Raw genomic sequence first — 15669 nt, forward strand, 5'->3', positions numbered from 1 at the left:
TGCTTTCTCTTGTTGCCTCTCTAATATGCTGCTGTAGAAAACAATCATCAAATTTCTGTGTGAATAACCAACCTAAAAATTCCTATCAACATCTGGAAAATTAAAATCTCCATTATAAGAAAATCAGATTTTGTGGCTTACTGTCTGTACAGGTGTTTTTGTTCATCACAGCTATTACATGTACAACACACTCCTACTCTCATTTTAGTTTACCCAGTACTTATGTCACATTAAAGTGGCCATCCCCATCCCCATCATCTAGTTGGTTGTTGGGTTTTATTGGTGCATTAGCAACTAAGGTTATAATGCACCCCATCATCTGGGTACACTGTCCTAGATTCTATGTACTTCTTAATCAAGGGCATTACTTCGCCTCCCCACTTCTGTCCCTGTTTGTCCTTACTGTACACACTGAATCTACCATATTCAAATTCCATGTTGCTTGTTCTATGATGATCCCCAGCAGGTCTTATAATCTCTAATACCTCACTTTTCAGTTTGCTGTATGCTCCAACAGAAGCAGTGCAAGAATCAATTTAATCTGTGTCTGCAGAGCTACTGTTAATCTCTGTGTATCCTCTAGGCTAACCATTTTTCAATCCACTTAACACCACCTCGTTCAGCACGTATAAAATTTCTTCCATCAAAGTTTTATTATATAAACTTGATTATATATTTTCATGAGGTATTGGCTCTCACTGGTCTTTGGTAATTATGACTGACAAGGAAGGTGGCCTTTACTAATTTATTGACAACAGAGGGGAGTGTTTTGAATCTTATTTCTGCTGGCAATCCAATTTATAAGTTGAAAACACGTAATTTATTTTCCTCAAATAAATCTTTAACTATATTGGTTTTTTAATAAATTTTGTCCTCCTATTAATATTTATTGATTTTTAAGTTGAGAGAGGGCATTGTTCTAGGATAAAGCATATATATTGCACTAGAAATGAAAACCTGTGGATTAAAGTTTGCTTTCCACTTTTGTTTTTATGGGTAACTAAACAATTATTCTTTCATAAAATTAAGACAAAAATTTTCAGAAATTTTTTAAAATTTCAATTTTAACACAGATTTACTATTTTTTGCAAGAAAAAGAGAAAAATTGTTTTTACAAAAATACTGAACAACTCTAGTACAATGTTGCAATGGAGAACGGGTCGAATTGATTACAAATTCTACTAAGTCTAGAGCATTGGCAGCTATGCACTGAAAACTGTTGCAGCATTTTTTGATGACCTTGTAGATTAAATTCATGTTGTGAGAAAAAACTAATTTTGACATCAAAAAGAATTTGCTATTGTGGTAGTGAATTAAATAAAGAAATACTCATCTCAATTAATTCTTCATTAATTAATATGTTTTATCAAATATTCAAATATTTTTGATAAAACGTTTATGAAAATCATTATACAAGGAATACCACAAAACTCATGCTATGGCTGCTAAAGTTAAGTATTTGTAGAACATCATAATACAATAAACAATATAAAAAAAATATGCTCTGATAATTATTATTATATGCAATACTATTATTATTATTATCAATTTATTTCTCTGTTGAAGAGACATCCCTGGGACAGCCATTGGCTAGAAGGGTGAGAGTTACATTCTAAGGTGAAATGGACCATGAGCAAAAGGTTACAAAGTCCATGGGACGTTCACCCTGAAAGGTTGAATACAGAATTTTGGAATACTTGAGTAATTATGATTTTATAATAGAATATTTAAATTTTTGGCAACTTTGAACATCGCAGAATATTTAAAATTTTGACATCTTAGTTCTCATCTAGAATACTCAGAATATATAGTTATAAGGGATCAAATGTAGTTTTTGAGCTGAGTGGCTGTGCACTACAGCTGCACGAGATAATAGGAGTCAGCAAAAACTTGCAATCTGTAGGCTTTTTCGTTACAAAGCTTTTCCAGTTCAATTCTTAGTTGATTGAAGGGTTCTATCGTGTTTGCTGGAAAAAAGCAACTTAGGCTGTCCAGGTTTTTTAAGTTGCTTTGAAGAGGATGTCTTGTTTCAGCAATCGTGGTGGCTTCTCGACAAGAGTGATTTGTTTGTTTGTTATTTGTGTTTTAGGAGCATTAGCAACTAAGGCCATATTGTACCGGGATATGCGGTGGTCATTCCCTGACCTTTCCGCATCCTCCGTATTTGGTGGTGACGGGCTCGAACCCACTCGACGAGAGTGAAACAAGCCATCAATACTGGGAGTGTCTAATCTTCCTGTTGGCAGTTGGGCTAATGTGAAAATGTTTCTTGTGTTAATTGTCTGTTTCCAGGGAGGAATGCTGAGATTGGAAAGTAGGATGGTGCTAGAGATAGTAAATGGGTGATTCAAGATCCTGTTCAGCCATCTCAAGAGCCGGTATTCAATACTTAGGAAAGCCTTCAGGTTGCTTGGTGGGGCAGAGGACCAAATCTGTGAAGCATACAGTGGGATGAGAAGTACACATTTCAAGATATACGTTTTAACAAGATCTGGGTTTCTAATGCCAATTAACTCCTGTTTGGCAGCCCAGAGTGCTGCATATGTTTTAGCTTTGATATAATCAAAGTGCTCGGAGAATGTTAGTCCCTTATCCCATTTTAGGCCAAAGTCTACATGCAATTTAACCTTTGGAACTTCGCATCCGCTTACCAGCATAGAGATATTGTTCCTGCTCTTTTTCTTTGTAATTGTCATTTGGGCAGATTTGCTTGGGTTTAAACGTAGTCCAATACAATCGAGGTAATGCTCCAGTTCACTTATTGTGTTATTGGCTTCTTGATTTGTTTTCTTAACTTGTTGTAGATCTTTATATTTGAGGAAGAATTTCAGGTCATCAGCATATGCAATAAAGTTGTCATTATGGGATGCAAAAAATGGTTCCAGAGCTGCAGCAAATAACACTGAGGAGAGAATGCCTCCCTGTGGCACTCCCTGTGAAATGGAGTAATGGGCAATAAAATCATCACTACAGATTATAAGGCGTCTTTCCTTCAGAATGTTACATAAAATCTTCAGGAGATTGCCTTGTATGTTGAAGTAGAAAGATAAAATTTGTTCCAGAGCCGCTATCGAGACATTGTCAAAAGCTGCAGATATGTCTGGGAAGATAATATCGAGCTGTTCCTTACTGTTGAGAGCTTTCTGCATCCGGAAAAGGGTCTCAAGGAGATTTGTGACAGTTGATCTTCCAGATAAGACGGAGTGTAGGTGCAGAGGACAATGACCGAAGCAGTGTTGGGTGAGAGCTGAGAGAAGGGTCTTCTCAAAAATTTTCAAGATGGTGCAACTTATGGCTATGGGTCTATAGCCTTTGCCGTTTTTGGTTTCTTTATTTTGGTAATGGGCTAGTTGTTTCATATTCAGGGAAAGTACCTTTTTGAATGATTTTATTGAAAGTGTGATGCAACACCTCAATAATGTAAGGGCTGCTGATTTTTGCCATGAAAAGAGAGAAGTTATCAGGACCAACAGCTGCATTATTAGGAAGTTCATTTATGGCTTTCATGAGGTTTTCTTTGTTAATTGTGATGATTGTCAGAGGTCTCTTTCTTAGTAAGTTTGAAATGGATTCTTCTTTTTCTGCGATTCGGTGAAGGAGGTCAGTTATTCTCTTCCTGTTTTTTTCGGTTGCTAATTGGTTGGGCGTGGGAGGGTGTCCAAATGTCTTCTTGGACTATTTGGTAAAGACCTCAACAGTCACAAGGCCCTTTTTTCTGTTATCATCAATGATCTGTTTTCCTTGTTTGAGTTTTGATAATACAGCTGCGTAATGTGCTTGTCTTTTCAGCTTTATAAAGTGAGTACTCTCCTTTTTGTACAGAATGTAGTCAATATTATTATTATATGCAATAATAATAATATCCTTAATATAAGCATATTAAGTTATAATATGCTTAATATGCTTGACGCATACCATGTATAAAGGATAAATTTCATATTTTTAGCCAACTGACTAAAAATTGGTATCATCCTCGAACTGTATTCGAGGATCATTTCGTAATGGTTATTATAAATTATAGCCGCACCACCATGAGAATGAACTGAAGGTCACCATCAGATGTCTATTTTAGAAGTTGTTGTTGTTATTTGGTTTTTAGGAGCATTAGCAACTAAGGCCATATTGCTACCGGGATATGTGGTGGTCATTCCCTGACCTTTCTGATTCCTCTGTATTTGGTGGTCACTGGCTCGAACCCCGGTCTAATCAAGAAGCATGTGCTATGCACTGTTGCTCCTGCCCACCTGGCTATGGAGGCACCTAGTTTAGAAGTAAAGGAGCAAGGAGATTAGGGGGCACTTTGATTTTTAGATTTATTTAAATTTAAACAAAAATAATCACAAATTTGTAAGGAAATAATGTATAGAATAGTTTCTTATTGCTTTTTGAGCTTGGTTTATATATAATATACATATTCACTCTTCTTTTCCCTAAATCAGTAATATGTCTGCTACTTAGACTACATATGGCAGCAAACTTGAGTTCATTCTCACGGCAGTAGGACTACAGTTTAGTTTAAATTTGAATTACATGGTTTATTCCAGCGGTGCTGCAGCAAACTAACAGGGGCGCCACGGGATATTTTAAATTTTTGAAGGAAACACAGTGATACTCGACGTCTGTCGGACACCGCGTGAACTACTAGCTGGAGGTAGTTCACAGTTTCAACTTTACTTATTAAGTTGTTTGGACCTAACTATGTAATGAACGGAACCGTTAGGTATTTCTTTTGGCCTAGGGAGGCGATAAAAAAAATTTTAAATTAATTTACAAATTAAGAATGCAAAACTATATTTTCAAGCCCTGTGTTCCCCTTATTTTAGCTCTATATAGTCTTATGATGGGATCCAGCAAGGTTCCTGAAATGTCATCTTCATAATAAATTTAAGAATTAGGTCAAAAGCAATTAATTAATAAGCTAACTTTATATTATCCATGTGGTAAAAGAGTTGTTCATATCAAAAGTAATCCATGAATAATCACCATGTAGTGTCATTTCCAAATTACATTAAAATCTACATTATTTTTACCATGTGGGGGTTGGGGGGAGAACTGGAGTCCCTTCAGCCTCTGTCAAGAAATGCTACTGATCATATAAAATATATATTCCTTCTACTACAACGAACTGCCAAGTTTGCTTACCTTGTCTGTGGATCATGCCACCATGCATAATACGAGCAACTATACACCTTCCTTGATCATCTAACTTCAGTGTAATTCCCTGAAGAATAATTAATTTTATTTTTTAAAAATGAACTCAATTTTTTAAAAGTTAAATAACAATAATAACAATATTACTAATTAAAAGTCACAGTAGAGATGAATTTACCTTGCAAGCTGATTTTATATTTAAAATTAAGATGAAATTAAATAAAATGAAAAAAAAAAAACAACTCATAGTAAAAAAAAAAAAAAAAAGGTAAACTGCAGCCATTATCAACCCACTGCAGGATGGAAGCCTCCTCAACAATTCATGCTAAAGGAAAATGGACCATAACCACACTGATCCAGTGTGGGTTGGCAGCTTTTAACAGTCAGGGGCTTGAACCCCAGTCTACTCAAAGAGTGTGTGTTATTGCACTCCTGCTCCTGACCACTCGGGTTCGGAGGCCTACAGATTATAGTAAAAAGGATATATTACTGAATACACTACGTCAACTAAAATGGAGAAAATAAAAACTATAAAAATAAATTCACGGACAACAACTAGTCATGATTCCCCCTTCCTTGATACATTGAGTTTGCAACAGAAACTACACTCAAAACTGCAGACAGCGAGAAATGTTAACTCCATCCTTGCATTTTATAGTGTATAATGTCTGTTCAAGGGATGAACTGCATATTGTACAGACTGAGGGGAAAAAGAAAAAACCAAGAATATCCTGGGGTGATAACTCTATTCCCTCTGTTTTAGTATTGGCCCATACCATGCAAGGATGCCAGACATTTTTGCAGCAACCCCCCATGTATTTCCCCTCTGCCAGTTGGCTACTGAATTTCCCCATGTTGTTGGCCTCAACTACCCATGGAGAAAACTTATCTTCATTGGTTCCTGACAAAATAATCTTTCAAAATGTGCCAGTAAGCTGTCCTTAGGGCTATCCAAGGCTGATCGTTTGTGCAATAAGTGTGAGCTTAGCAAGACAAGTTGTCAAACCATTACGTTTTTCACTTATTGTGCAGAGTCGCATGAAAAAGTAGTTGTTCCTATTTCCATGTATTCCAGAGCGGGCAGGAGATTCCTGCTTCGCTAAATGGGCCAAATCGGGCTGAGGTGTTGTTAGTCCTTTCAATTCTGTGCTTTTGCGGCATTATCCCCTGGGAATGCCAGCCCGTTTAACTTGGATGGTGGAGGATTTACTAACCGGTGATAAATTCCGTGGTTATCTTAATTGTTCCATTTAAGATTGAGCTCCTTGCTCACCAATATTTTGTGTATATAGTATATACTTAACCAGTTATCAACTGGTTAAGTATATACAATCGCACTAATCGTAGTTAATAATCAATACAAAATAGCCTAATTCGTTCCAAGACCTACAATATACCAATCAATATTTTTAAAAATACGTTTTTTTATGGCAATTTAATGTACAGCAGTATAAAAGCAAAGGATAATTATAAATATTTGAAGTACAGTAATCAAAAGTTTATTGAAATTAAAAAAAAAAAAAAATTACAATATATAACTCACTTCATTTCTTTGTAAAATATTTCAAAAGGCTGGTTTGCACAGACTTTTCTTTCTTCCTTTCATTATAAATTCGCTCGTATGGATACACATCTTTTTCAATGTTCCTGCGAAATTGCACACTGCGCTCGATATCTGGGTCTGCATCCATGATTAGTTGTTTCAAATTTTCAGCTGCGCGAAATATTCCTTCAAGTTCTTTTAATGTCAACTTCTTTTCTTGAACGTTTTCTTCCTCACAAATTTCCCCCTCGTCATATGCTCGTTGTTCATCAATATTAAGGAGGTCAGAATCACTTAATTGTTGTGAATGTGATTCCAGCAATTCGTGAACATCACTGTTGTTGATTTCATCAAAGCCTAGATCTCTTCCAATATTTGCCATTTCATCAATAACAGCGTTGTGTTGACATGAGTGAAAATACAGAAATCATTTGAGCAATGTGCCAAAATATGCTTCCAAACTGCTCTCATATTGCTGGATGTTACTTCAGACCATGACTCATGAATATTGTCTATTGCTTTCCTGATGTTGTAATTTCTCCAAAATTCAACTGCACCGTCTCTAGTTGTTGCCTGTTGTTGTTGTTGCTTAAGGGCTTTACAGCACAAGCAAAGGCCATAATGCGCCAGTTATTGCTTCAATTGCTTGTGCAAATATTCTGCGTAAATAATAGGCCTTAAAAGTAGCGTTATGCCTTGATCCATAGGCTGCGAAAGACTGATCGTATTTGGAGGTAAAAAAATAACTTTCACGTTTTCATACAAATCAGAAAGTACTGGTGGGTGGCCTGGGGCATTGTCTAAAATTAATAAAATTCTGAATGCAAGATTATTTTCTTCACAGTAGGCCTTGACTTTCAGACAAAAATAGCTAGTGAACCACTCTTCAAATAAAGCTTTCATGACCCAAGCTTTTCTATTAGAGCAGCAAACAACAGGTAGGCTTGCTTTATTACAACTTTTACTGAAACATCTGGGAGTTTCATTTCTATAGATAACCATAGGTTTTAATTTCAAATTGCCTTCCAACAAAAGTATTATTTTATCTTTGGAAAGTATATCCTGGTTGAGCCTTTTCTTTTTTTTTTTTAACAGAAAGGTTTTTTTTTGGCTTTCGTTTCTAAAAAAGGCCTGTTTCATTAACATTAAATATTTTGGGATATTTTGTGGCTGCATCTTTATCTGCACTTGCCACTTCTCCAGTCAATGCAATGTTATGCAATCCTTTTTTTTCTTAAAATGTTCAAACCAGTCTTTACTGGCAGTGAAATTTTCTTCCATTTCCACTTCAATCACTTTTTCTTTTGAAGAACTTGCTTGAACATTTTCTTCAGTTACCACTCTACCCAAGTTCTCTATTGTTTACTTTCCCTTAATATTGCAAAAATACTCAAGGCTTTTGTTTTTATGTTCATTGTGCAGATTGGAATTCTTTTTCGATTCTATCCAAATGGCTAAAAGACGTTCCATCTCAATCATTGTAACACTTCTATTTCTTGTGGTTTGTGCACGTGCTGACTATGAAGCAAGCTTGCCTTTTTCCTTATATGCACTGGCTTCACTTAAAATCGTCCCAACCATTGATTCAGGCATTCTAAGATGTCGAGAAATTCGTATTTTACTTTCACCATCTAACATTATCACTTTTCTTTTCATTTTACCAGAGGCTCTATCAGATACACTTTTCCTTTTATCCACAGTTAATAATTATGTAATATATAAAAAATTTAATAGAAATTAATGTAGTTAATTAGTATGCACAGTAATTAATGTAAACAACACATAATGGCAGGAGATAACACGGGAGCCTGCACGTTAACACGCAACGCAAGAACAACTGAAAGCAACTGATCTGCATGAACTAAATAAATGCGGCGCAGCTGGTGTTGTCCTTCAGAGTGCATAATGTTAGAATATATTTAAATTTTTGTAATAATACACATTTGAAATATGTAATCCATTTCCTTTTTATTTTCTTATGGTAGAAAAACAAACTAGTTTCCCACACTGTATCTTGTGTTCATTTTGTTTATTTCTCGATGGAGAAGGTATGACGCGTCACGAAATAAACAATAACTTCTTTTTGTGAACAGAGCCATGCACTCACTAAGAAAACAAGTAATGATTCTATAATGTTCTCTAATGTATGCATACTTTAGCAGTGTATTTACATTTGTAGCTTAGTACTGACTTTCGTAGCATCACCAGCTTCAGTTTCTTTAGGCCAAGCCAAAATACCACGCTAATTGAAAATTGGTAGCTAAATATAAACCGACCATGCTAATTCGAGTCTCGTGTTAATCGAGGGATTCCTGTATATATACTAATTTTATTTATACAAATATATCTTCCTATAGTGAGGTTGACTTTCTGTGTGATGAAGAACTGATGGCGGCTACCGGTGAAGTAATCGAGAATGAACGCAAAGAAATAAATACAGAAATTTTAGTTCCAAGGACTGACTGAATTAGAGGTATTTTCTGGTAGAAGTATACCAAGAACTCCTGTTAAGGACAGGTCGTCGTCACTTTCAGGCCCTCCTCAAGGTACACAGGAGGAGAAAGGCTCAGATGCCAGCCAAAGAAGTGAATTCTGATTCAAATGTTCAAGGCAAGAAAGAAAAGATGATAGTGTTACGGATAAAGTTGAAGGTTTTAAATATATAAGAGAATCAAAATGCGTTTGAGAATTTTTTTATGGGACATTAACAGCAAGGTTCCAACTGTAGCTATACGAATCCATCTTGATTTTTGGGACAAGTTGGAAGCCAAAGCGCAAGATGTACAAGTGGAGAACATAATGTTAAAAGAAAAATTGAAGAAAAAAATCAGAAAAAGTGTCAAGAGACTTATTCAGCAGTAACTCAAAAAGAACTTGAAATTGTTGTAATGGTTCCAGAAGTTCCAGAGGTGATGATAATAAAGGCAACGACTGATCAATATAAATCTAGTGGGGAGATAAAGGCTGATATCCTTAAGGAAGTGAGACCTATGTTGTCATCAGTGCATGTAAGTAATATTAGGCCTATAAGAAACTGAGGTGTGATTGTGGTGGCTGAGACTGACAACGACATTGACAAACTAAAAGGATGTTCGAAAATACAGAGTATAGGTTTAAGATATATTGTGCCTAAGCTTATTATACCTAAAGTGGTGATATTTGATGTTGAGAAGGGGATAACAAAAGATGACATTCTAATACAACTGTGGTTGAAGAATTTTAAGGACGTTAATGTGATAGAGAAGAAGTATATGCACAGTACTGAAATATTATCAATAAATAAGACCAAGAATTCACAGGCAGAGAAATGGGTTGTACAGTTGGCTCTAGCATTGTGGTTGAAGATAAAGAATATGTCAAGATTGTTTATAGGCTGATCAGCACGTAGATTTAGAGAAATATATCCTGTAATTCAATGTTACAAATGTTTATCATTTGGAAACATAGCAACATTTTGTAAGAAGGAGAGGCTGTGTGGCCACTGCACCAAAGAATGACATTTCTATAAAGAATGCCCAAATTGTAATCCAGTATGTATGCTGTAATTGTAAGAGGAATAAAATTGAGGCTGCTCATGCACCAGTTGATAAGATATGTCCTGAATATAAGAAAGCATTGGAGATCTATAAGAAAAAAAATTAATTATGGCTAGTGAGCATAGAGTTTTGAAATTGAAGAGCGAGGATCTTGATTACTTAGCCAATGTTTCTTGTACTATAGGTAATGAAAATAATATTACTCTAAACAGGGCTGATTCCATGAGCATGGTCTTGAATGATATCTTTCCAGAGGATATAAATACTATGGACACACCAGAACAACTTATGAAGCAAGAAAATGCTATATATAATACGGTAAGCAGAGCAGATATATTTATTTTGGATGAAGTTGCCAGGGCTGTAGGCTGCACAAAAACAAGCCAGTTGCTGTGCCCTAATAAAATTGAAGTTGATGTGCTTAAGAAGTCTTATAAACTCATGCCAAGAATATATTTAGATATGTACAACAAGTATTTGGAGGAGGGTGTCCTCCCCCAGGTGAGGAAGGATGTGCAGGTGAAGTTGATTTTGAAAGGGGTTGATAACCTTTTAAATGAAACTGGTCCATATCACCCCATTGCTCTGCTATCTGTACTGGGAAAGACTTATGAACAGAGCCAGATTAAGGCCTTCCAGGTTCCTAAGCACAGAAAATACTATGTGAAACAAAATTACCTTCTATAATATGTGAAACAAAAAAAACAATACTGAGATACAAAATATATTTTTTTATTATTTGAAATGAGATTACTTGAAATGTATGATTTAACATAGCTTATTTCCTAATTTATAGTTTGCGAAATCCTTGATTAGGTCATCAAAAGTTATTCGACAAAGCATGTCTGCTTCAATACAAAGTAGAGCAAGTTAAATCTCTCCTGGTACATTGATGCCCTTTAAGGGTTTTTCATTCTTTTTAACTAAGAAAAACAACATTCTGCAGACCAGTTAGTAATCATCAATGTTAAGAAAATACATAGAGCAACCTCTAAATCTGGAAATACATAACTGTCTTCCAACTTTCAGTATTAAGTCACGAAGATCAATGTCACGGAATTTCTTTTTCCTGTATTATTATAATTTGCACATAAATAACAGTGAAAATTGCTGTAGTCCAGAAAAATTTGTGTTCCACTAGATTTTGGGAAACTTCTAAATATTATTTGTCAGAAACGTTCCTATCGGTTAGGAACAAACACACACCTGCGCGCGCACATGTTCAGGGTATCAAAAAAAAAAAAAAAAATGTATACACACTTTGATTGTTAATAACTTTATGTTTCTTTTCATAAATTCAATTTTATAATGAAGAAAAAAAGTGAGGAAAAAAAAACATAGGCATTAATGTAAATGTTCAAATTGTCCTCCATTCTCATCCAGGCATTGTTGACATCGTCAAGAAACTGAAGTACATACAGAACCTAAGATATCTCTTGATACAGCTGCACATTCTGCTTCAATAGGTTGCCATAATTCAGTAATTGTTGCTGGTTTTGGAGCACAAACTTTATCTCTGAGGTATCCCTATAAATAAAAATCCGATGCTGTTAGATGTGGCGAATTCAGAGGGAACTCAACACTGCCTCTTTGTCCAATCCACCTGTTTGGGAAAATTTCATCCAAATAAATACTAACAACGCGATGAAAATAAAATTCATCATCATCCTCAAATAGCTCATGAATATGTGGGATGATCGATTCTGAAGCACACTGGATTTTGGCAACTGCTGTTTCATGAGCAGCTTGTCGGACAGATTTCCTTGGTGTTTGTCAGAAAGGTTCGAGCACCTCTTGTGACCTTGTGGATGTGTGAGGTCTTCCTGATCATTGCATCTGTACATTTTGCACAATGCTATCTGCTTCAAACTTATCATGAACAAGCGAAATTGTGAGACACGTTGGTTCAATGTGGTATTCATTCCTAAGCTGTCTCTAGACTTTGTTGATATTTTCTAATTTCCAGTACCACTTCAACAAAAATTTCTGCTGATGAAATGCAAGTCTGGTTTTCTCCATTATTACCACCAAACTTGTAAATGAAAAAGGTTACTGAGTTATAGGCTGATAAAGTGTGTATAAATTTTTTTTGGACAGCCTGTGTGTGTGTGTGTGTGTGTGTGTGTGTGTGTGTGGTTATTGTTTGGTTTTTAGGAGCATTAGCAACTAAGGCCATATTGCCTGGGGATATGCGGTGGTCATTCCCTGAACTTTCCGCATCCACCGTATTTGGTGATCACAGGCTTGAACCCCCATCTAATCAAGAAGCGTGTGCTACGCACTGCTGCTCCTGCCCACCTGGCTACGGAGCAGCCTGTGTGTTTTTTTTTTTTTTTTTATGTAAACCCCAAACACAAGAGGTATTAGAACCTATAGTACTTAGTACCGTGCTGGGTTGGAGGTTGAGAAGACGAAAGAAGATATTTGTTGACATTGGACTTGAACTTCTGTAGACTGTAATTTTCAGAAAATATGTATGAAGGAAGGTTGTTCCAGAAAACAGCAGTTGACTGAATAAACGAGGAAGATGAAAAGTCGGTTCTGTGAGTTTGAAGTTGGATAGTAAATGGATGTTGGCTGGTGGCGGCACGTGTTAGGAATGTTTTGAAAGAGAGAGAGGGGAATTATAGAAGCCAATTCGGTAGAACAGTGCCCATGAAAGTATCGGTAGAAGAGGCATGCAGCAGAAACAGTACATCTATGAGAAAGCAAGTGGAGAGACTCTATTAGAGATGAATCATTAATTAACCTAACGGCCCTCTTCTGAATGGAATCAAGCAACCAGAGAGAAGTTTTGGGGGCACAACCCCAGATATGGGAACAATATTCCATGGCAGGGCAGATTTGTGATTTATAAGAGTGAGCAGTTGTTTGGAAGAAAAGTAACGCAGAGAGCGAAAGAGAAAACCAAGTTTTTTAGATGCAGAAGAAGCAATATTTGTAATGTGCTTGTGTCAAGAGAGATTAGAAGTCAGGGTAATCCCCAAAAGAGATATATCATTTTGCCTAGAAATCGGAGTGTCACCAAAGATAAACATAGGAGCAGAAGAATCCTTTTTGTGAGATATAAGACAAGACTGAGTTTTAGAAGGATTGAAATCAACCAAATTGTCTTTGACCCACTGGAGAATTACATGAAGATCGGCATTTAAGGAATTGGTAGCAGATTTTCGAGAAGTTGAAGCTGATTGAGCAGGACAAGTTTTCTCAAAATGGAAAGTGGAATGCAATGTGCTATCATCGGCAAAACAATGGATAGGATTTCCAGTCAACTACTTGGGTTTCACCGAACCTTTCCACTGAATTAGTCCATAAGTGGGTAACATAAGCCAGAATATCACCAGTGGATCGACACTGATGGAATCCATACTGGCGATAGTTGATCAGATGGAAGGTTTCAAGGTAGTTTAAGAGTTGGCGGTTAATTGAATTCTCCATTACTTTAGAAAGAGTAGAAGTAATTGCAATAGGACAATAATTGGATGGGAGAGATTTGTCACCCTTTTTAGGAACTGGCTGGATATGAGCAAATTTCCGAAAACACCTTTGGAATAAGAAAGTGAAAAAAGGCAGCAAAGAATAGGAGTACGTTCAGGAGCACAGGTTTTGAGAACAAGTGGAGAAATACCATCAGGACCTGGAGCTTTCTTAGCATCAAGATTCGTCAAAATCCTTCTGACATCCTTTTGACAGAAGACTACAGGAGGCATTGAATGGTTATTTATTTATTTTTATTTTGGTTTTTTTTTTTTTTTAGGAGAATTAGCAACTAAAGCCATATTGCTCCAGGATATGCGGTGGTCATTCCCTGACCTTTCCGCATCCTCCGTATTTGGTGGTGACGGGCTCGAAGCATTGAATGGAGTGTGTTAAGAATGGTGGGAGGTGTTTTACCAAGATCATTAACACATGGGTTGGAAGAAAAATGGAATGTTAGCAGGTCAACTTTATCGTTGGCTGAAGTGACAACAGAACCATTTGGTTTGGACAGAAGTGGGAGCAGAGATGGGCAAAAGTTGCGGCCAAAAGCTTTGGCAAGAGACCAGAATGCTCGGCTCCCATTAGGGCAAGAAGCAAGTTTTCTACTCTTAGCCTGTTCAAACTCTAGTTTGGACTGATTAATAACTGCTTTACAATTGTTGAGAGCTTTGGTGTTGGCAGAAAATGAAACTGAAGAATTAGAAACAACCCAATTACGATATGCAACATTCTTCTCTTGAACAACCTTAGCCACATTTATTGGAAAACCAAGGTTTAGATAAATGACAAGATTTTAAAGTGGAGTGTGGGATGAAGGATTCCATTCCTGGAAGAATAATTTCACTGACACGATCTGAGCAAACGCTCAGATCGTGTCAGTGAAATTGCTGACATCAGAAGTTTTGAAACAGTAATCCGACCAAGGAAAAGAAGAAAAGAAGTCTTGCAGGTCATCCCATTTTGCATTCTTGTAATGCCAAACAACACAAGGTTGGGAATAGCCATGAGATAAAGGTTCCATTGGAGAAGAGACAATCACCAAGTTGTGATCTGAAGTGCCTAAAGGACCTCTCACTTCGACCGTGTACTTAGGATTGTTTGTGAGAAAAAGATCAAGTGTATTGGCTGTATGATTAGGATTGTCCGGTATTCTTGCAGGTAAATGAACAATCTGTGCAAGGTCATTAGTAAGTGCTGCTCCTGCCCACCTGGCTACGGAGGCGGCTCACAAACACAAAGAATGTATTGAACTACACACAAATATGCTTACTATTTTCAGTTTATAAAGTTTTTATGAAAATAATAAAATTAAAGTGAGTCTAGAGTATTTACAACTATAAGCAAGAGGGTTTCAGAAATAATTATAATTCAATAAATCAGATCAATGTAATTAGACAGTTATTTGAAAAAAAAAAAAAAAAAACATGGATGAATACAATAAACAACTATTATTAGTAGTTTAGCATAGGCAGATTATCAAAAGCATTAGGAGGCAACTGAGACAAGAAAGCAAGCTTATATAGCATCAACCACAAAGAAAAAAAAAAAAAAAAAAAAAAACCCCTTCCCTTTCACACATCCATTCACTACAAATGTTCATAGTGCTGCCTTATGCCTTGAACTTATTTAAGTTGTTGACCTCCACTACAACAGATGGAAGCTTGTTTGTTTCAACTATCAACCACCTACTGGCTAAAGGTAAATTTTCGCAAATGTATTCTACGATAGTCTTTCGTCAATTTGAATTTGTCCCTTCAAATGAGTAATCTGAGCAAGAGGTAGAATTCCATCAGCATTGAGCTTGTTCAAACATTCAAGGTCTTATACACTTCAATTAGATCACCTCATGGGTGCCTAGAGTCCACCTGCTGCAATTTGCAGAAATTAAGCCTTTCTTGGTAACAGCAACCCTTTGATTCCCTCACCAATTTTGTTTCCTTTCTGCGTACTCATTCCAGC

At 36.3% G+C, this 15669-nt stretch overlaps 1 protein-coding gene across 1 annotated transcript in view; it reads right to left on the reverse strand.

Annotated features, from left to right (window-relative positions):
- LOC150080848 (peripheral plasma membrane protein CASK-like) overlaps window positions 1–15669 on the reverse strand; it is a 669094-nt gene that overhangs the window by 247347 nt on the left and 406078 nt on the right. Inside the window, exon 14 of the mRNA XM_090381386.1 lies at window positions 5143–5221. Within this exon, the coding sequence (XP_090237512.1) occupies window positions 5143–5221 (79 nt within the window). The remainder of the gene's footprint in view (window positions 1–5142; window positions 5222–15669) is intronic.

The sequence above is a fragment of the Mastigoproctus giganteus genome, chromosome 9 (genome assembly GCF_048544385.1).
Source record: "Mastigoproctus giganteus isolate SK-2022 chromosome 9, ASM4854438v1, whole genome shotgun sequence".
NCBI classification, from domain to species: Eukaryota; Metazoa; Arthropoda; class Arachnida; order Uropygi; family Thelyphonidae; genus Mastigoproctus; species Mastigoproctus giganteus.